General features: G+C 43.4%; 1 protein-coding gene across 1 annotated transcript in view; it reads right to left on the bottom strand.

Moving 5' to 3' along the window:
• LOC105025489 (E3 ubiquitin-protein ligase RNF123) overlaps window positions 1-23,844 on the bottom strand; it is a 125,207-nt gene that overhangs the window by 19,021 nt on the left and 82,342 nt on the right. Inside the window, exons 35-36 of the mRNA XM_029125368.2 lie at window positions 17,939-18,126; window positions 422-516 (exon numbers count right to left, since the gene is read on the bottom strand). Of these exons, the coding sequence (XP_028981201.1) occupies window positions 422-516; window positions 17,939-18,126 (283 nt within the window). The remainder of the gene's footprint in view (window positions 1-421; window positions 517-17,938; window positions 18,127-23,844) is intronic.

Genomic DNA, 23,844 nt, shown 5'->3' with positions numbered 1-23,844 from the left:
GTGTATTCACACCCATTCCATTATAACATCAAAACGGCTTGGACCACGTTAAAGGAAACGAGACGGCGTGTATTCACACCCATTCCATTACAGCCGACGCCGCAGCTTCCAGCTGGAGTGCCCCGCTCTGTTCCCTCCGGCCACATGAAGACAAAGGCCTCAAACACTCAGAATCAATCATCATAAACCCATCTCCCGTCTTCCGGAGGACTGGGAAAGCCCTTCCGACAGCCTGGTTGCTGGGCCGGCCCGCCTGGGCTGCTCTTAATGCGGACATGCTGCGGACGGGCCCAGTTGTTGCCGACTGAAGGAGAAATGGCCTTGAACCCAACCTGACCCTGGCGCTGAGCCGCCGCTGGCCTGGGTTTCGGGGAGGCACTACTGGAGACGTGAGGAACGGAATGACAGTGGTCCTACTCACCGCGGTGCTGGCTGCGGCCTGCTTGGATTCCTCCGTCAGGAGGTTCAGCATCTGCTTCACCTTCTGTTCCTCCTCGTCGCTAATATAGTCTGTGTCTGAGGAAGAAACGAAATGCGGACAAAGGTTAAGGTTTGTCGTGAACATAATATCCATGGCTATTTAAAGTAATTTGTGCATATTCAGGTGCTGGTCATAAAATTAGAATATCATCAAATGTTGATTTATTTTCAGTAATTCCATTCAAATTCCATTCATTCCACATAGACTGATATATTTCAGGTGTTTATTTCTTTTAATTTTGATGATTATAACTGACAAGAAAATTAGAATATTGTAAAAAGGTTCAATATTGAAGACAGCTGGTGCCACACTCTAATCAGCTAATTAACCCAAAACACCTGCAAAGGCCTTTAAATGGTCTCTCAGTCTAGTTCTGTAGGCAACACAATCATGGGGAAGACTGCTGACTTGACAGCTGTCCAAAAGACGACCACTGACACCTTGCACTAGGAGGGCAAGACACAAAAGGTCATAGCTAAAGAGGCTGGCTGTTCACAGAGCTCTGTGTCCAAGCACATTAATAGAGAGGCGATGGGAAGTAAAAGATGTGGTAGAAAAAAAGTGTACAAGCAATAGGGATAACTGCACCCTGGAGAGGATGGTGAAACAAAACCCATTAAAAAATGTGGGGGAGATTCACAAAGAGTGGACTACAGCTGGAGTCAGTGATTCAAGAACCACCACGCACAGACGTATGCAAGACATGGGTTTCAGCTGTCACATTCCTTGTGTCAAGCCACTCTTGAACAAGACACAGCGTCAGAAGCGTCTCGCCTGGGCTAAAGATGAAAAGGACTGGACTGCTGCTGAGTTATGTTCTCCGATGAAAGTCAATTTTGCATTTCCTTTGGAAATCAAGGTCTCAGAATCTGGAGGAAGAGAGGAGAGGCACATAATCCAGTGTAAATTGTCCACAGTCAGTGATGGTTTGGGGTGCCATGTCATCTGCTGGTGTTGGTCCACTGTGTTTTCTGAGGTCCAAGGTTTTAGAGCACTTCATGCTTCCTGCTGCTGACCAACTTTATGGAGATGCAGATTTCATTTTCCAACAGGACTTGGCACCTGCACACAGTGCCAAAGCTACCACTACCTGGTTTAAGGACCATGGTATCCCTGTTTTAAATTGGCCAGCAAACTCGCCTGACCGTAACCCTATAGAAAATCTATTGTGTATTGTGAAGAAGAAGATGCGATACGCCAGACCCAACAATGCAGAAGAGCTGAAGGCCACTATCAGAGCAACCTGGGCCCTCATAACACCTGAGCAGTGCCACAGACTGATCGACTCCATGCCACGCCGCATTGCTGCAGTAATTCAGGCAAAAGGAGCCCCAACTAAGTATTGAGTGCTGTACATGCTCATACTTTTCATGTTCATACTTTTTAGTTAGCCAAAACATTTCAAAAAATATTTTTTTTTGTATTGGTCTTAAGTAATATTCACATTTTCTGAGAGGTACTGAATTTGGGATTTTCATTAGTTGTCAGTTATAATCATCACAATTAAAATAAATAAACATTTGAAATATATCAATCTGTGCGTAATGAATGAATATAATATACAAGTTTTATAGACTAGTCCTATAAATATTTTATAGACTAGTCCTATGTAATGGAGATATTCTATAGGCTAGTCCTATGTAATGGAGATATTCTATAGGCTAGTCCTATGTAATGGAGATATTCTATGGGCTAGTTATATATTCTATATGAATGAATATAATACACAAGTTTCACTTTTTGAATGGAATTACTGAAATAAATGAACTTTTTGATGATATTCTAATTTTATGACCAGCACCTGTATCATCAAAAAGTTCATTTATTTCAGTAATTCCATTCAAAAAGTGAAACTTATATATATATATATACACACACACACACACACATTTTGTTCAGGGCTGCCGTGGGAATTGAACCTGCAACCCTTGTGTTGCAAGGGCTCATGCTGTACCAGCTGAGCTACACCAGACAGAAGGAGTTGGAGCAGGGAAACAACACATCACATCGCTCATCTTCCACACATACAGAGGGACATCACACCCACTTGTACGTGTGGCCTTATTTTCACTCTTTAGTTGATTTCCCCAAACTCATCTCTTATTAATTGAATACATTTTTGTTGTCTCACAATTTTTATTTTTAATTGTTGAGTAACAACTTGTGATTGACAAAAATGCATTAAGGGAATGTGTCTAAGCAAGTTGTAGAATGTCCCTTAACAAGCCCCACCAGGTTTTATTACATCTGAACTTATTCAAACCGTTTGTTGCCATTCACCAATTCAACTAATGACATAGATTGCTTGGTGAGCTTTTTTCTGTAAACATTTACAGATGTTATAAACAGCATTTAACAGAATATACATAGAGATCATTAAACAGACAAAATACTCATAGACATCATATAACAGACACAGAATACTCATAGACATCATATAACAGACACAGAATACTCATAGACATCATACAACAGACACAGAATACTCATAGACATCATATAACAGACACAGAATACTCATAGACATCATATAACAGACACAGAATACTCATAGACATCATATAACAGACACAGAATACTCATAGACATCATATAACAGACACAGAATACTCATAGACATCATATAACACCGCCAGTGTTCAGCTATCAAACACAGCTGAAGAGAACAGCTTTCCCTCTTCTCCGCCTCCAGCTACAGACTTCTTGTCTGAATCAGTCAGCAATGTCATGGCTGTTTAGTCTGAGAGGCAGTAAATTGGGTCCGACATTGCCCATTGCTGCGACAGCCGGCAGAATGGCGGGATCTGGCAGACCAAGAGACAAAGGGAGACAGACAGCCACAGACAGATACACACACAGAGCCTGTGATATGGTGCTGGCCTCAGCCTCTGTCTCAAACTCTTTCTGTTCCTCTCTCAATCTCTCACATCCAGAATGTAATTCTCAATGCTTCTTTGTGGATATGGGGAAGCGCAGCTCAGTTTCCACTTTATTTTCGGTGCAGTGTGCCGGTCTTCTCTCAAGAAGCAGGTCTGCTATGGGCAGGCTCTCTGATTTATAGACAGATTAGGCTCATTAAATTGGTAGAATCAAGGACTGTCTTCAATTCAGAACAAGAACTGAGCTCTACGCTTTGTCTGGCCAGACAGACTTATAAGTTGCAGTGTTATTAGGGAATTATTTCCAATGCGTGCTTTATAAAAAGACTAAACAGATGTTATTTGGATTTTGATCATTAGTAGGTATTGTTATAAGGCCGCTCTTTGTGTTGCAGTTTCAATGTAACATTGTACAAATGTTTTGTAAATTATATGTAATTAAGTGGAGTTTCAGGGATCAGTGTGTGTCAGATCACAGTTTCAGGGATCAGTGTGTATACAATCAGTTCTAGTTAGTCCTTAATTGTGAAGTTGAGTTTCATGATTCTTTTGTCTCACCTCACACTAATATAGAAGCCAGCGAGTCGGATTCACTCAAGATATATAGTGTTGTCTCCCAGGGGTACTGGTTTGGCCAGATACCGCCGGGCTGGCTCTGAGCCTCGGCACTAAGAGCAGAGTGATTACATGGATTTAAACTGATGCCAGCCAGGCCAAGCATACGGCCCAGACTTGGGCGGGATAACGCAGTGATTTCCTGCATGCGTCCCAAATTACCCATAATACTGCTCTACTAATGATCAGGGGCAAATTGGGGCTCATCTCTTACTTGCTTACAGGCAATACCTCGGTAACTGGGATATGCTACAGACTAGTCCTATAGATTTCACACATCTAATAGGTTAGTTCTATATAGCTGACACATTCGATTAGCTAGTCCTATGTAATGGAGATATTCTATAGACTAGTCCTATGTAATGGAGATATTCTATAGGCTAGTCCTATGTAATGGAGATATTCTATAGGCTAGTCCTATGAATTTGGCATATTGTATGGGCTAGTCCCATGTGATTGACAGTTGTAGTATATATAAAAAAAAGTGTAGGTAAAGTTTATCCAAGGCCTCAGGCTGAGAGCCACCTGGGACGCGTGTGTGTGTGTGTACTTCGAGGGGTGTGTCATTGAGTGTTTGTGTGTGAGTCAGCGCGAGCACAAGCCATTCACCTTTCCCACTATTGTTTCTAAAGAGCACCAACCTGAGAGAGAGAGAGAGAGAGAGAGAAGGAGATTGAGAGAGAGAGATTGAGAGAGAGAGAGAGAGAGAGAGAGAGAGAGAAGGAGATTGAGAGAGAGAGAGAGAAGGAGATTGAGAGAGAGAGAGAGAAGGAGATTGAGAGAGAGAGAGAGAAGGAGATTGAGAGAGAGAGAGAGAGAGAGAGAAGGAGATTGAGAGAGAGAGAGAGAAGGAGATTGAGAGAGAGAGAGAAGGAGATTGAGAGAGAGAGAGAGAGAGAAGGAGATTGAGAGAGAGAAGGAGATTGAGAGAGAGAAGGAGATTGAGAGAGAGAAGGAGATTGAGAGAGAGAGAGAGAGAGAGAGAGAGAGAGAGAGAGAGAGAAGGAGATTGAGAGAGAGAGAGAGAAGGAGATTGAGAGAGAGAGAGAGAAGGAGATTGAGAGAGAGAGAGAGAAGGAGATTGAGAGAGAGAGAGAGAGAGAGAAGGAGATTGAGAGAGAGAGAGAAGGAGATTGAGAGAGAGAGAGAGAGAGAAGGAGATTGAGAGAGAGAAGGAGATTGAGAGAGAGAGAGAGAGAGAGAGAGAGAGAGAGAGAGAGAGAGAGAGAGAGAGAGAGAGAGAGAGAGAGAGAGAGAGAGAGAGAGAGAGAGAGAGAGAGAGAGAGAGAGAGAGAGAGAGAGAGAGAGAGAGAGAGAGAGAGAGAGAGAGAGAGAGAGAGAGAGAGAGAGAGAGAGAGAGAGAGAGAGAGAGAGAGAGAGAGAGAGAACGAACATCTGTTGTAAAAGCCTAACCAGATGGACGAGCAAGCTCCCACCTGAATACTGTAATATGCATTGACCTTTACATTGCATAGTCAATGCACCACCGCAAAAAAGGCCACTAGAATACATGTTGATATAGTAGAGGGAGTCTCAAACTGCACCATGTTCTCTACTTAGGGGTCTTCTTCTGAAGTGCACTAGGAAATAGGGTGGACAACCATTCTCTGTGCATCGATTCAAAAACATAATCTGGAGACAGAAATGCTTCGGCACATCCAGTACCTTTGAGAGCATGATCCCTATTTTTCTGAGGAATGGATTGATATTGGAAAAAGCCCAGTTGATACACGGACAGCAACAGCCGGCTCCTGGACACAGATTAAGCCTAATGGCAAGTGCAGAGCTAAAAAAGCACTTTCACCGGAGACAGACAGAAGTGCTGGAGGCTGCTCACTGCAGGGTTATGCCAAATCTGTTCCTGGGGAAACCCGACCTGGAAGGAACACTTTGATACCCTACTCACAAAAAAATGTGGCTAAATGCAAATACATGCTTCTCTTCCATACAGTTGATCCTTGTGTATCATTCCAGTACACTTATTTAACGAAACCAGGCACCGAATCACTTTCCATATCAGCATCCCTGAGTTCTACTACAGCCTGAACACAGTCACTGGTTAATACTGAATGATCTCCAGGCCTCTCCCATTGGGGTCTGACCAGGTCAGGTACAGCGCTCAGTACCGGGCCAGGAGATGTCCCCCTGTCCACCTGCTTCTCTCAGTACTGGGCCAGATCTCCCTTCTCCTTGTGTGGTTAAGGAGTTTTCCAATGCTATCCACATCGATCCACACCTCCGACTCAGGTCATAACCCTTCAACCATGGATCGATATTCTGCAAGCCAATCAGGGATGTACCGGGATCATGAATCAACTTTGGCATTCCGACCAGGCTGGCCAAAATATCCGTTAGGCCCCCGACAACATTCTCTCATTAAGACCCCTCCCTGAAACAAAATATCAATATGAAGACAGCTTTGTGCAACAACATTCTGAAATAATGAATTGACAGGGCCCATTGAGCATAAAACAGACCAGCCAGTCTGGCATTTTCACCTGTGAAGGAACAATGACTCCAATAAGTCAATAAAACATGCAGGCCTTTTGCTCAGGCCAACCAGATCCAGCCAGAACCCTTAGCTCTGTCTGCTGCTGGAGTTAAACTGACAGCCACAACAGACCACACAAATATAATCCGTAGCCAGCAGGTCCCATTAAGGTCACGACAGGCAGCCGTTGCTCATGTAACCATGAGTTTAAGAATCAAATTTAGGAGCGCCCCAGGGAGCAATTAGGGTCAACCGTGCTGGTTCCCGGGACAGCTCAGGGATTTGAACTAGCAACCCCGGTTACTGGTCGTTGCCCTGTCCAACGTGGTGAGTCAAGGACAGCAATGCCAACAACAGGGTGTGACTGGACTGGATCGGCAGACGGTGGTGTCCAGGGACCCAGGGCAACATGGACACAGTAGAAGACAACTGCTGAGCTCTTATTTTGGGGTGGTATCAGCTGGTGTGACACAAAACTGTTATTAAACTGTTCTTTGGCAAGGGCAAGGCAAACCCTTTCCCATTCAAGCCTTTCATTGCTGAGGCCTGCTCTGGAGACTGCCCTGGAGACTGCCCTGGAGACTGCCCTGGAGACTGCCCTGGAGACTGCCCTGGAGACTGCCCTGGAGACTGCTCTGGAGACTGCTCTGGAGACTGCTCTGGAGACTGCTCTGTGTCTGAGAAAGATGATTCCACCCTGTCTTACTGGCGTACTATTGGAGATACTCATCCATTATATATTGCTGCCTGCCATTTGGCCGGGGCAATCTCCACATGGCAACTGATGTTGACACCACAAAAATATCTTTAAAAAAACTTTCTTGAGCAATCTGGACCATTGGGTACAAGCATAAAATAGATATTTCTTTGAGTGTGCCAAGAGTTTTCAAAAGGTGCAGGTGTGTCAAAATAAATAATGAAATAAATCACAAAAATCTATAAAATAGTTCTATTAATTAAAGGTTGAAATACTGCTGTTGGGGTTTGTTTTCATCTGCACAACTCCTGTCATCATCATCTATTTATTTACTTACATCAATATCCGATAAACCTTGAGAATGTCAATCGTTAGTGTGTTATTGATTGGTTCTTCCAGCATAATCTTCACCCTCCTACTAATTAAGTTGCCATGTTGACCAGCAATATTTGCAGAATAACTTCTAAGAGCCAAACCCAGAGCTGGGCAGAGAAAACACAGAGCCTTTTGTCACAAAGAAAATGAGAGAAAGATGGAGGTGAGGAAGGGGGGGACAGAGGAGGGATGAGATGGGGAGGGGGGGGGGGTTTAGATAAAAATAACTCGAGTGTTAGTAGCAACAGCTTGTGGGGTGCAGGCTGCATCTCCCACCACTATGACCCCTCACCCCTTCAACACCCCCCTTACCCAATCCCTCACCCCTTCAACACCCACCCCCTCCATTACTATCACTCCTTCATCATCCTCTTCTCCACCTCTCACCGTTTCCTCCCCTCACCCCAACAGAAGGTTAAGTAGACATTTTTGCCAGATCCTGATAGCAATGTTGAATTTCATATTGTACGTAATTGCAAAGAAGACAATTTTTTGCACCATCTTAGATAGTATAGCCTTGTTGTTGGTTACCGGTGCTTGTGGTATTTTGTCCAAGGTATAGCAGATGTAATTCTTTGTTAGCTCAAGGGCAATGCTGCCCCTGTTGAATGGATGTTTCTGGTCCAGGCATCTGGACCTTGTTTTTGGAACAATCAATCAAATGTATTTATAAAGCCCTTTTTACATCAGCATTTGTCACAAAGTGCTTTTACAAAACACCCAGCCTGAAACCCCAAGGAGCAAGCAACAACAGTGCTGAAGGACAGTGGCTAAGAAAAACTCCCTAGGAGGGGCTGAAATATAGGAAGAAACTAAGAGAGGAACCAGGCTTGGATGAACACCATTGCTGATATCTTACTGAGATTCACTGTCAGGGCCCAAGTCTAACAGAACTGTGCAGAAGATGTAGGGCCGGCGGCTGCTGCAGGCAACCCCCCCCCCCCCCGAACCCAGATCACAAATGAGCCATCCAAGTTCATCGCCTGGTGGAGCACACTTCCACTCGCTGAAATCCTCTCATTCGCTCTAATAAACGAAACAGTTCCAGATACCATGGGCACCGCTCATCTCTCTCTCACACACTTCTGTCCTTCCTCCTTCTGCTGTTTAACCGAGATACAAACACCTCAAGAAGCATCGGCACACATCATGAAACTGAGAAAAAGTGAACGCAACAAAATAAACAGCTAAACCATATTTTAGGCTGAAACATAAGGGGGCGACGCATACCACCATTTCTCAAACATAAAATATTTCAATGAGTAGTATGCCAGTCTCTTTCTGAATAATGTATGTTGCCAGAGTATTGGCATCCTGACAATTCATATTTTGTGAAGCCTCTACAGGAGTGGACAGCAGGACTGAGCCTAGTCTAACGAGGTTGGCGCAGAGGTGTGGAGGGATCTTGGACCACTCCTCAATTCAGTCTTTGATAGTCTTCGGTTCACACGTGGACTCCACTACGAAATTTACACCACAGGTTTTCAATAGGATTCAAATCAAGGAACGGAGAGGTCCATTGTGAAACATTTACAATAATTTGATCCCGCAACCATTTCTCTGTTGATTTTGATTTATGGTTGGGGTCACGGTCTCCTTGAAAGGTCCATTCACGGCCAGATCTCAATCTCCTTGCAGAGGCAGCCAAGTTTGGGGCATAAAAATGTGGATACTTGGAGTTAATTACGCCATTGTTTTTAACAGGAGCCCCTGGAACACTAGTAGCAAAACAGCCCCAAAGCAACAATGACACACAATCATATTTTACTGTGGGGTATCAGGTGCTTTTCCCTGATAGTCAAAGTACAATTTCAACAGTCAATTCCAAATGCAGTAAAGATGGCCAAGTTCAGGTGTTGGTTTGGCTTAGTTTGTACAATCTTTCCAAAGAGCTTGTTGACATGAAGGTGATGTCTAACAGTTTCAGACATCTGATCTGGAGAAGGTCTGTATGGAGGAGTGGGCCAAAATCCCTGCTGCAGTGTGTGCAAACCTGGTCAAGAACTACAGGAAACGTATTAACTCTGTAATTGCAAACAAAGGTTTCTGTACTAAATATTAACTTCTGCTTTTCTGATGTATCAAATACTTATGTCATGCAATAAAAAGCTAATTAATTACTTAAAAATCATGCATCAAATCAAAATCATGCATGGAGCCTGTTGTGGAAATTTCTTCATACAATGTATTCTCACTGAGTAAAGGACTGAGTCCCACTGTTAAGATAGGTATAGGAATGTGTGGGATCTGGTATTTGCATAGGGGGCATCTATTGTCTGTCCAGATGCAGATCAATGGGTTTTAGGACAGGATAGGAGAAGATACAACAGGGGGCAGTAAGGTCAGTTGGCCCTTTGGGTAAACACTACAGTAAACATTATGGCAGGAAGGATAAGGTGGGGGAAGATAGCATTTGACGTGTGTGATAGAACAAAGGGAAAGGTGTTTGATTGACATGGGACAGATGGCAGCATCTTACCACACCCCTTTTTCCTATGTGATATATACGGTTGAATGAGCTATATTAGTTAGAGGCTCCTCAGACGATTATGTTTGTGTAAGCGGTTGACGCGTCTCTCATAATAGTCTCTGTGCATAATAATTAATAAAATAATGTACAAAGAGAACTTTGTTTCTGTGTCCCTTACTCCGAGTGTCGATACATGGAATTACCATCACAAGCCCCAGACTGAGGGAGATTGACCTTCATCTTGAACTTATTCCTTTTTCTAATAATTGCGCCAACAGTTGTTGCCTTATTACCAAGCTGCTTGCCTATTGTCTTGTAGCCCATCCCAGCCTTGTGCAGGTCTACAATTTTATCCCTGATATCCATACACAGCTCTCTGGTCTTGGCCATTGTGGAGAGGTTGGAGTCTGTTTGATTGAGTGTGTAGACAGGTGTTTTTTTTATACAGGTAGCGATTTCAAACAGGTGCAGATAATACAGGTAATGAGTGGAGAACAGGAGTGCTTCTTAAAGAAAAACTAACAGGTCTGTGAGAGCCGGGAATTCTTACTGGTTGGTAGGTGATCAAATACTTATGTCATGCACTAAAAAGCTAATTAATTATTTAAAAAATAATACAATGTGATTTTCTGGAGTTTTGTTTTAGATTCCGTCTCTCACAGATGAAGTGTACCTATGATTAAAATGACAGACCTCTACATGCTTTGTAAGTAGGGAAACCTGCAAAATCGGCAGTGTATCAAATACTTGTTCTCCCCACTGCATTTGAATAAAAAAAACGTCATGTCAGGTGAGATTCGGCTCAAATGCAAATTCCAACAGTAGGAGTAGGCCTGATTGACACCAGCTAGCTTAGTCAAGGGCCTGGGGATTATTTGGCCGGTTGAATGCTATGTTGTAGAGAGATTCAGGGGTTTAAGTTTGGAGGGGACAGGGATGTACAGCCACCAACCTGGTCTGCCCATCCACAATCTGACACATGTTCATGGATACCCCAGCATCTGGGTTAGTTCCCATGGGAACCAAGGTTTCCATGTACCGCTGTCTAACAGGCTTCGAGAGCCCTCTGTTACGCATTTGAATAAGGATCGTAAGGAGCGACTGAATGTGCATATTCGTTTGAATAATGGATTTCATTGTGGACTCTTGGGGGACATGCACAAAATGTGAGCAATGTTACAGAAATGTAATTATTAAATACCTTTATTGGCCAAATCCAGAGCGAACCAGACTATGTTTCTGACCATTAAGCAGATAGTTGGTCTATGTCCTATTTTACTACTGTATTATCACAATAAAATGAATATCTTAACAGATATCTGCTGCTGTCACATGCAGTCACCACATTATAAGCACAACACGCACGCACACACACACACACACACACACACACACACACACGTTTAGCTAAAAGTCGGTAGACAACAAACCCTTAAGTATGTAATGACCAATGTTTGAAGATAAACAATGCACTGATTCAGCACTGACTGGCTCCTGGAGAGAATTACTCCTGGCCTGCGTCCTGAGTGACGTGGGCATCATGCCAGTCTACAGACATCACATCACCGGGAGATGTACAGCATCGACTGTCATGATGGAGAGGGAGGCTGGAGAAGGGAGAGCCTAATAGGTATTTGTATTTTACCAGCAAAGCTTAAAACTCTCCCATGCATTCTGTACTTTGTCCAACAACCTCAAGCTCCAGCCCAGTCACAATCCACATCCCAGCATCAGCCCACATCCTCCAGCCCAGTCACAACCCACATCCCACCATTAGCCCACATCCTCCGGCCCAGTCACAAGCCACATCCCCTGCATCAGCCCACATCCTCCGGCCCGGTCACAAGCCACATCCCCTGCATCAGCCCATACCCTTCAGCCCAGTAACAACCCACATCCCACCATTAGCCCACATCTTCCAGCCCGGTCAAAACCCAAAATCCCACAGTCCTAGACCAGAGTCCACCTCCCACAGTCCTAGACCAGAGTCCACCTCCCACAGTCCTAGACCAGAGTCTGCATCCCACAGCCCAAGACCAGAGTCCGCATCCCACAGCCCAAGACCAGAGTCCGCATCCCACAGCCCAAGACCAGAGTCCGCATCCCACAGCCCTAGACCAGAGTCCACATCCCATGATCCTAGACCAGCATCCCACGGTCCTATACCAGAGTTCCAATTACACAACTTCCACTTTTTGCCATCAAGGCCCCTGTCTATCTTAGCTCCTTGAGATTTAATGGGCTGGTTTAACAGTGCAGAAGAGAAATGACAGGAAATGTTTTTCTTCCCACATTTACATCGATACAACAATATGGGGGATCTGGTTTCAGGGGTTTCTCTGAACACATGGCCTGTCATGTTAGCATAGGTATAATGAAGCCCCGCCCCCTGCGGAAGCCCTGCCCCCAGTCCTGTATGTCTACAGTACTCCACATACTATGGGGTTGGCAGTTTGCGTGGGTGTAATGTGAACACCCGCTCTGTGTTTTCGTGTGGCGGGCGAAGCTCCTGTATACACGCCATTTTAATAATTCAGAATGGTGCAATAATTTGGCTGCTGCCATAAGAAGAGGAGAATCTCTTCTGCTGTGTCCTTTTTACTCCAAGAGACAGCATTGTAATACGACCAAGCCAACAGCGTTCTTTAGTTGTTTTACTTTAGTTGTATGGTCTCTTCTGCAAGGTTGACCTGGCCAAGAAGGCAGAAACAATCAACACATTACCAAAAATATGACAGCAAACTAAACAATCACCACAACATATTCACCACACGAAAAAAATCGCCGCAATGTTCCAGCACACAATACAATCAACACAACATTACAATGACCACATTACATCACACAAATCACCACAATGTTACAACACACAATACAATCAACAACATTACAGTCACCACAACATTACACCACACAATATAATCCACACAAGGTTACACCTCACAATACAATCAACACATTACACCTCACAATACAATCCACACAACATCACAGCACACAATATAATCAACACACCAACAGCTTAACAGCTGCATACAGGAAGCTTTATATCTGCTCGAACAGAGTCATGCATTATAAGCTAATTGAGTTTTAAGCTAATTGCGAGTTTGAAGGATATAACTGATAGTAGGCCATTTCACGCCTCTGGTGATAGGAGAATGCAGGCCTAGGGGACTTAAAACTGCAACCAGCTAGTAGACCGTGCTAGATAAGTGCCTGTAGGAAAGAGAGAAGGCTACAGCTCTAGAGAGGGAGTACCCAGAAGGTCTGTGTAATTTAAAACAAGGACAAGGTACAATGGTGGATGACTGACTTAGTATTTGTAACAAAACATAGGGACGGATGGTAAACACAGTCCAGTCCAAGAAACAGAGAAGAGGCTGCGAGCACATTACAGAACAAATCACCATGACGTATTACAAAGAGCAAGAGGCTTGAACCAGCTTCAAATCTTTGAACAATTTCAGTTTGTAGTTCCTCATATGTTTATCCATAAGCACTCTGAAGGAGTGTCGTCTAACCCACACCAAGTATTTCTAGGATGACATCATCTTAATGGAAAACACGGTAACTGGTAAACACGGTAAAGCAAACTGTGGTTAGGGTCATGAATTTTGTATCATCGGCATAGAGACACAATTTCCTAGGACATTAACACAAATTGAGAACAGCAAAGGAGCAAAAACTGAACCCTGAGGCACACCTGTATTAAAATAGATTTTTGGGTTTTTAATCAAATACAAATTATGTTCAGTCATCAAGATAATTTCAAAACCAATTGGGCAGCACCTCTGCCGAGACCAATGTTTCAGAGTTCAGCCAATAGGAGCTCAGGGGCGACTGAATCGAAGACCTCTGGTCAATAAACGAACAATGCAGCACAACGTTTTTTTTTAATGGCATGAAGACATTTCCCACGGCCATTGCTACGGTTACGGTGCTCTGCTCAAACCTGAAACTAGCCAGAACCCTGAACAGGAAGTTATTTTCTGGGAGTGGGATTACTAGGGATTCTGATACTTCAGTCACAAAAGCGAGCTTGGAAGGTAATACTTATTTACATCAAGGTCTCCTTTCGGGACAGGCTTTCTATCCTTCAGGAACATCAGGCAATGCACTGACTGACAGATGTTGGGTATTCAATTTATAGGAGACATTTGTCATATTTGTTAACACTTTCCAACAAAATTACATCGTCAAGTGTGAGCGTGTGGGCCTTAAGGTGGTATTTAAACCATTAACAGCATTCTCGTATTACTCAGCGTGAACTTCCCTATGAAGTGAACTCTGCTAAAAGGAGATATAATGACAGGTGATATGGCGACTGGTCATGGTGAAGCTGTTAGGTTATTGACGGTGTAGTACAGGTGTGACTTGAATAGGCTAGAAGTGTTAAGCTCCATTTGAATCGGCTAGGAGATTTAAGCCTTATTTGAATAGGCTAAAAGTGTTAAACTCCATTTGCATCAGCCAGAAATGACCTTATGTCTTAATGGGGGATCCTTAAAGTACTCCTTCTGCCAGGATGAAACATCTGTTCATGATTACCATGTGGCCTTGTGTTCTTCTAACCATAGATAAAAGTATTCCTTTTGTAATCCTCTGTGAGTGGGTCCTATTTCTAAACACAACTTGTTCAGGGGACTTATGTAAAACAAAGTGACAGGTACAGGTTGAGCAGTAATACCAGCTGCAGATACTTCAGTCCTTATTGTTCATGGAGTTTTATCGACCTCAGCATGAGAAACAGTTTTACACTTTAAAATCTTACATTAGCGTCTTGAGGCCCACCGATATCAAAAACGAGCAGATATGATCAGTTCCTTAAAAAAAGTCCCAGAGTATCATCTCACTATTTTGAAATCCACCATGATATGGTAAATTATTTTATGAGAGCCAGTCATCACATCTACATAGATGTTTCTTGTTAAGTATGACTTTGTCTTGTGGGATGCACGCTTTGGAATACTTATGCAATAACAAGCAACGGAAAAGCTGTCCTCTGTTGTGGTTGTGGACCTGTTGTTCATCTGCCTGTGTCGTGGGTAACAGAGCCTTGCGAGGCCCTCTGTGATGACAGCAGTGACGTGGCAACAGTCATTATGACACGTTACCTTCTTTTCTTTGGTGGTGGGGGGTGTGGAATGACGTCTGTCTCCTCGTAGCACGTGAGGACTGAGGCATGGCATAGGTTGAAGACATCGTAAAGACGGCGCCAGCCGCGGGGTGTGTGTGTGTGGGGGGGGGGGGGGGGGGTGGAGACATGACCCCCGAGGTGGTGGGTGCCATCTGGACTGTGTGCGCTTCGTGAGCGTTCACTACTGACAGCGAGCGCTCGTCTGCGAAGGAGGCATCGGTTGGCACCGGGCAGCTGGATTCGCCTCGTAATTGGTCTTCGTGGTCGTTTGTGCCGACACTGAATGCCACAGTGCAGGCTTCACACAGGATCCAGGGCTCTTGGATTTGAATTGACCATGTGGGGCATTCAGTGAAATGTTCCAGAATATATTCCCAAAGCAATCTATCGGCAGTGAGCCTCTTCTGTCCACCTTCTATGACCTTACTGTAGGTAGCTCACTGTTATACGCAGGGAGGAGGAGGGGCTGAGATTTGGATGGATGGGAAGTGGGATAGGGCTTTATAGGTATCGCATGCAGTGTTTTTCTCCTCTTGCAGGTCATAAGAAATGTTGGTGTTTTTTGGCAGCGTTTTAAGTTTGCTTGATTGAAATCTCGTCGTCCACAAGAACCAAAGGAAAAGAAAATTATTTCTATTCACCTCCTTTCACCCTATTCTCATTTTAACTAAGCCTTGTATCAAGTTAAAAGTTTGTAGAATTGGGACATTCGCCAGCAAGAAAGGCAACATACTACATAGTAGTTCACGCTTGGTAAGAGAGAGTGTAGCTCCCAATAAGTATGACAAGAATGTTGATCAAACAACGTGAACAAAATAGTAGATGCTGGGAAACGCTCTCTGCACGGCAGGGCTGAGCAGCCAACTACAATGATGTGAGAGTACAAATACATTCGCATTAACAGATAGCAACTCGTGATTGGCTTTGTAATTGAGATAGTTACAGGGAATCTAACCAAACACAATCAAATAATCACTCAAGTGATTGGTCCTACAAAATGTAAATAGACATTAAGTTATTTAACGCAAGTCTTTGGCCATGCTTCTGATAAAATCATCAATTGCCGAAGTGAGGACTTGGCAAAGCCAACATCATTGTGTATTCATCAAGGCAAAGTCAACATCACAGTTTGTGAGTAAAACATTTTTGAGAGTTGGAAGGATGCTATCAAACAGATACTACGAGTGCTTTTTCACAACAGCCTCTTTGGAATGTTTTCAAATTGACTTTTAACAGTTGAACAGTTTTAGGAACGATTGTGATTCCTTTGAAATAAGCACTGAACTGCTTTCAGGAAGGGCTGTAATCGCATTGTAATGGTGCTGAACAGTTTTAGAAACAACTGTAATTGTATTGTAATTGCTTTTAAAGAACAGCTGAACAGTTTAAGGAACATTTGGAATTGCAAGGTAAAGGATTTTAGGAACAATAAAGTCATTGACAAAGTCATTAGGAAACGCTAGGGAAACATGGCTATGTTCACTTAAAGGACAACAGGAAATTGGAACAGATAAAATCTCCAAACAACAGACTGTTTCATCAGAGATATCTGATGGCAGGGCCACAGACAGAGACAGACAGAGAGTGTGTGCGTGCGTATGCATCAGAATTCAAAGAGAACAGTTTGTGTTTTGGGTGTGTTGGTTTCTTTATACTTGTGGGGACTATACCAATTTTGGGTAAATGTTGCCATTAGATTCAAGGTTAAAATATTGACTCTAACACCTGGATTAGGTGTTAGACTTATGGTTAGGATTGGTTTTCGGGGGGAAAAGTTAAATATGATTTTGAATGGAAACACAGTGTGGTGTGCACAAAGATAATAAAATGAGTCAGTTAGTCAATGTTGATATCAGTTAGGTTTTATTATTGGATATCCATATCACGTAGTCATAAACACATATTGCAGAGGTTACAGTATTGTTACAGTACAGACCCCTTAAATGTTTTCACATTGTTGTGTTTGTGCATTTAGAGACCTGCATTGTTGGTTTGATAGTTGAGTTGGGACAACAAATTTCATCAACAAATTTCTGTTACTTTAGATCTCAAGATGTATTCGGTAGTCACTCGTCCCTTGCTTTAGTTATTCGAAAAGATGCGTTTCCACCACAGTTTCAGCTGTCTCACAGAGGGCTACGGATTTTCATCAATGCATTTTCGGTACATGTCCACATTTATTTTCCTTTCTATCCAGACAAAAGCGCCAGTCCCTGACAGCAAGAAACATCCCCATGACATGATGCTGCCACCACCTTGCTTAATAATAGGGATGTTTTTTGGTTGATTTTTGGTTGAGCCATGTTGGGTTTGCTTAAATGTAACAACATTTTAGTTAATCAAACCACAAAACCTTTTGCCACATGGCTGCAGAATGTGCTTTTGACATTGTTCAAATAGATTCAAGGTAGGTTGAGTAATGGCTTCCTTACTGTCCTACAATCCTACCATAGAGGCCAGTTTTGTGACGTGCTAGGGATACTGTAATCACATGAACAGTTTGTGGCAGTACTGACCATTAAAGCCAATAGCTCTGTCAAAGCTGCCATTGGCCTTTTGATAGCCCCTCTGATCTTGTCACCCGGGTTAGGTTGGTATGGAAAAAACATGACATTTGTCCTTTCATTGGACAAAACTGTCTAAAATGGGAGCCAAGAGGTGTTTTAAATCGGGGTCCCTCAGAGATTGGTGTTCTAACTAGAGAGACACAGTGAGACAAACAGGTAGACGGACAGACAGACAGGCAGACAGACAGGCAGAAAAGCAGACAGACAGGCAGATAGCTGTACTCACATGCCCGCAACGAGAAGTGTTTGCGCTCCACTGGGGCGGCAGCGGCAGCAAGCCCAGCCGCAGGCCCCGTAGTGGCGTGGGGGAGCGCGACCGCAGTCGGAGGGGCCTCCCCTTCCCCGAGGAGGTGCTGGATGGAGTGCAGCTGGAAGCAGGGGTCAGACAACAACACTGCAGCCGCCCGTGACACCCTGAGGAGTGGACAGAGGACAGGTTAAATGATATACACCCAGAGGAGAGGACAGGGACAGGTTAAATGATATACACCCAGAGGAGAGGACAGGTTAAATGATATACACCCAGAGGAGAGGACAGGGACAGGTTAAATGATATACACCCAGAGGAGAGGACAGGTTAAATGATATACACCCAGAGGAGAGGACAGTGGACAGGTTAAATGATATACACCCAGAGGAGAGGACAGGGACAGGTTAAAATAATACACACCTAGAGTAGGGAACTGGTAAAAATAATATACACCCTGATAAAGGACAAGGACAGGTAAAAATACACACCCTGAGTAGGAGACAGGTAAAAATAATATACACCCTGAATAGGGGACAGTGGACAGGTTAAAATAACTCACACAGAGTAGAGGACCGGGGACAGGATAAAATAATACACACACTAGAACAACACAGATGAGGTCTGGCCAAATTGACATTGTAGATATTCAAGTTCAGAACAACGTACGGAAGCTAACCCTCAGTAAGACAAAGAGCAATTTCAAAGTCTGACTCCATTGTAACATGGAGGATTGTAAATGGGATAAATTGTAAATGGGATAAATTTTATGGCACCACAAATGCATTCCTGTTAAAACCCCTATTTTCATTAACTGCTAAATTAAACATTATCCCAAAACCCTAATGGTAAAATCTAAACCTAACCTCAACTCCTAAACCCAATCCCTAAATGAAAAATCATAATTCTAAGCCTAGGCCAAACCCTAAATGTAAGGGATCTTCTCGCAACACACATTCGCGCACACAAATCTCTGCCGCTTCTCCTTCACTGTGCTCACTGAACACACTGAAGCTTCAGGGGAGAGATGTCGGGCTGAATGGGAGACATTACAGAGGAACCGTCCAGGGGCCGGACCTCAAGGACCTGATGGATAAATGGACGGCTATAGCTATGTGAAATACAGAGCCGTGTCTGTGGTACCTTTATGGAATGGATCCAAAGATTTCACTGCATGTCTGACACAGCCATGGGTGTGTAGTAGGAGTAGAGGCAGGAAATGCTGGTGTGTGTGTGTGTGTGTGTTTTAGCAGCTTGAAGGTTGAAACACGAGTTCATTTAAGAGAAAAGAATCCAATATTATTTTGACCTTCGACAAAACCAGAAGCTACCGTGTTCACGGCTGTTGATTAAAACATTGTGGCCTTCACACGCTGTGAAGTCGAAGGACACAATCCACCTTACATTGATAGAAACATTACTTTGAAAAAAGGACTGAATGTCTGACATTTTTAAGTTCAGACGCTACACAGAGATAGTGTACACAGTTTTCTAATCTCTTCGTTGCATTGATTCACTGGGATAATTAGACTGAACAGCCTGAATCAATCTTCTTTTGTTGTTCTGGAAATGCCAAAATGCGGAAATGTGGGTGTTTTATCTGCTAGACATCAGAGCTCTGAGATGTCAGAAGGTAGCTGGATAGACGTGTCTGGGTAGATGTGTTGAAGGGATCCGTCATGTTGGTGTGTGTGTGTGTGTGTGTGTGTGTGTCCACGCGTTGGGGTGTGTGTGTACGCAGGAGCAGTCATACCGATCTCTCTAAATTCTTTGAAGTCTAAAATTATATGAGACCAAACTTGCTGTTCAGAAACATATCGATGAGAAGTACACAATACTATTTTATCAACTAATGACTGGACAGAACGTGACATTCCCAGTTCAAGAGAAAGAAAAAGCTGGAAAAAGAACAAGACAGGAAGTGAAAAAGACTGAGATGCTTTACAATGCCGAGTCTCCACGCTACTTCTAAAAAATAACAAATAAACAGTAGTGAACAGCTGGAGACAGACAGACAGGAATCAGTAGACAGACAGGAAGCTGCAGACAGGCAGAGAGACAGACAGACGACTATTGATGGACAGAGAGACAGACAGACGGCTGTAGAAGGACAATCAGGAAGCTGTAGAAAGACAGAAAGACAGACAAGAAGCTGTAAACAGACAGACAAGAAGCTGTAAACAGACAGACAAGAAGCTGTAAACAGACAGACAGACAGACGGCTGTAGACGGACAGACAGACGGCTGTAGACGGACAGACAGACGCTTGTAGACGGACAGACAGACGCTTGTAGACGGACAGACAGACGGCTGTAGACGGACAGACAGGAAGCTGTAGACGGACAGACAGGAAGCTGTAGACGGACAGACAGGAAGCTGTAGACGGACAGACAGGAAGCTGTAGACGGACAGACAGGAAGCTGTAGACGGACAGACAGCTGTAGATGGACAGACAGAAAAGGGGATTATGCAGCTTACAGTACTTCAGTTGCTGAGCCATGGTTACAAGTCCAAGTATGAGGGAAGATGGGGTGTGTGTGTCTGTCTGTGTGTATGCGTGTGTGCGCATGCATCTGTCTGTGAGCCTGTGTCTGTGATGACATGGCTGACACTCTCCTTGTGTTGATATCCCTACAGCAGTGATCTACTGTGGGTTGGTTCCTCTCTCACTCGCCGGCTGGCTTTCCCCACCCCTCTGCTAACCACCAGATGGAAAGAATGACCAACAGTAAAGCAATAAGAAGATATGGGGGGAGAAGAGAGGAGGGGGTAGAGAAGAAGAGTGGAGAGAGGAGGCGACGAGATAAGAGATGAGCGGCAACAATGAGGGAAGGAATAGACTGGTATCCCCTCCTCCTCCACCTCCTCCTCCTCCTCCTGCACCTCTCCCTCAAACACTCGGGTTCAGTTATATCGACGCATGTCTTGCGTCACTGAATATCCATTAGTTTCTTTTAATCAGATACATATCACACATCACCACGCCTTAACTTCCAACACACCAGAACACATTGATTTACCCCCCTCTGACAGCGCCACGCCAAGCCAGTCAGGCAGACCGCCTAGAGCCTCTGCTCTCAGAGTCTGGAGCGGCCTCGCTGGGAAGACGAGCCAAATGTGTGAGAGATGTGTTTGCTGTGATGTCTGTCTGCTTGTTGTGGTGTCCGCATGTCAGTCCGCCTGCGACACCCACACCCAGCTGTTGTCCAGCCCCCTGGCAGGGTTGACACTGGGGGGCAGTGAAATGGATAAAAGGAGAGAGAAAGAAGGATGGAGTGGATGAATGGGCCCCAGCCAGGATCTACAAGTAATTTAGCACGCCCTTATCCGCAGTAACTTTTAGGATTAATTAGGATTAAGTGCCTTGCTCAATGGCACAACAGATTTGTCATCTTGTTGGCTGAAGAATTCAAACCAGCAGCCTTGGCAGGACGTTAACTGTGGCAAGACTGCATCCAAAAGCAACTCAGGCTTCCTTGATGATCTTCCTAACATTTTCATCAACATGCCAATTTATTTTTGATGCATTTCAGTGACTATAAACCATATGACTAAATCCTTCACATTTCAATTTTGATTAAGATTTGTTTATTATAAATCCTAGGCTCCAACCTTAACAGGCAAGTTCTCCTAGCCATTGTGCATCAATATCTGGTTGCTGGTGCTCTGGGATTTTTTTGGTTGGGGAATCTGAGCACATCGTGGCAACTGCTGATATAAAAAAGGGCTTTATTAAAATACATTTGATTTGATTGACTAAATATAATGGGAGAAGCCCAAAGGCCAAACACACATTTATTTAATCCCATAATAGGTTTTCTTAATAGTCCAAATGCGTCCTCAAATAGAAAATGACATTGCTTGACAGACCATGTCATGATTATGTTAGAACAATTCAGTGAGTTAGGGTGGCAGATTTCAAACATAAATTGCATTCAAATAATAAAAATAACGATAAAAAAGCACTGGTCCACAGTTTTCAGAGGGAGAAGAGCTTGAACCGCAGTCCTATTGAGCATATTGAGGTTTTAGTGACCTATATTCAACAGTGTGTGTCAATGAGAGAGTACTGTATGTGTGACAGTTTGCGTGCGTGTATGTGCATGCGCGTTTGGGTTTGCGAGAGAGTACTGTACAGGTGCTGGTCATAGAATTAGAATATCATCAAAAAGTTGATTTATTTCAGTTATTCCATTCAAAAAGTGAAACTTGTATAATGTATACATTCATTCCACACAGACTGATATATTTCAAGTGTTTATTTCTTTTAATTTGGATGATTATAACTGACATCTAATGAAAACCCCAAATTCAGCATCTCTGAGGTCTAAGGTCAACACAGCCGTCTACCAGGAGGTTTTAGAGCACTTCATGCTTCCTGCTGCTGACCAACTTTATGGAGATGCAGATTTCATTTTCCAACAGGACTTGGCACCTTCGCACAGTGCCAAAGCTACCAGTACCTGGTTTAAGGACCATGGTATCCCTGTTCTTAATTGGCCAGCAAACCCGCCTGACCTTAACCCTATAGAAAATCTATTGGGTATTGTGAAGAGGAAGATGCGATACGCCAGACCCAACAATGCAGAAGAGCTTAAGGCCACTATCAGAGCAACCTGGGCTCTCAACACCTGAGCAGTGCCACAGACTGATCGACTCCATGCCACGCCGCATTGCTGCAATAATTCAGGCAAAAGGAGCCCCAACTAAGTATTGAGTGCTGTACATGCTCATACTTTTCATGTTCATACTTTTCAGTTGGCCAACATTTCTAAAAATATTTTTTTTGTATTGGTCATTTTCAGAGATACTGAATTTGGGATTTTCATTAGTTGTCAGTTATAATCATCACAATTAAAATAAATAAACATTTGAAATATATCAATCTGTGTGTAATGAATGAATATAATACACAAGTTTCACATTTTGAATGGAATTACTGACATAAATCAACTTTTTGATGATATTCTAATTATATGACCAGCAACAGTATGTGTGACAGTTTGCATGTATGTGTGCGTGCGTGTTTGCGAGAGAGTACTGTATGTGTGACAGTTTGCGTGCGTGTATGTGCATGCGCCTGTGGGTTTGCGAGAGAGTACTGTATGTGTGACAGTTTGCGTGCGTGTATGTGCATGCGCCTGTGGGTTTGCGAGAGAGTACTGTATGTGTGACAGTTTGCGTGCGTGCGTGTATGTGCGTGCGCGTGTGGGTTTGTGAGTCAGCCCGTAGCTTTAGGGGATGGTTGAGTTTCAACACTACAAATAGACAGGTCTCTGCGATGTCTCCATACAAACACCATGTCTTAAACACCTGCAATGTGAGTGTGTTTGCGTGTGTATAGAGACTAACTAGCCCATTGAGAATAGAAAGGTTCACAGTTGAAATGCATAGACCAACTAAAGGAGGATTCAAAGCTTCTTTTGATGTTCATATATAGTTTAGGTATTTTGTGCTTGTTAGATGAAACATGCTTGTTTCTACTGTTAGGCACTCCCCATTAAGCACTCCCAGGTTTACACAGACAACATTTACATAAAACATGTAATATGTCAGGTATGAAGTTGGGGGAGAAGTTCACATTTGGGGTTACATTGATGAAAAACAGTGGACTAAAGTGTTAGCTTTCTGATCTGTTTGAGAACGGTCTCATTTATTTTGGATTGTAAATGTCTAAAATAAGTCAGTAGCAAGCTACTACATATAATTCTGTTTAACTTTATGACACGATTTGCCAGTCTTTGACATTTGTCTGTATTAGCACCTTCAGTGTAATGTAGTAATGGAATAATGGAATGGAATAAAAACTGAGCATAATAGTTTCCAACTTGCTAATAATTGAGTAAACCTTTTTGATGCTTGTCAAGCTAATTTGATTTCGGAAC

This window comes from Esox lucius, chromosome 2, assembly GCF_011004845.1.
Source record: "Esox lucius isolate fEsoLuc1 chromosome 2, fEsoLuc1.pri, whole genome shotgun sequence".
Classification (NCBI taxonomy): Eukaryota; Metazoa; Chordata; class Actinopteri; order Esociformes; family Esocidae; genus Esox; species Esox lucius.
The sequence above is the reverse complement of the archived record's forward strand: the minus strand, read 5'-3'. Positions and strand labels throughout refer to the sequence as shown.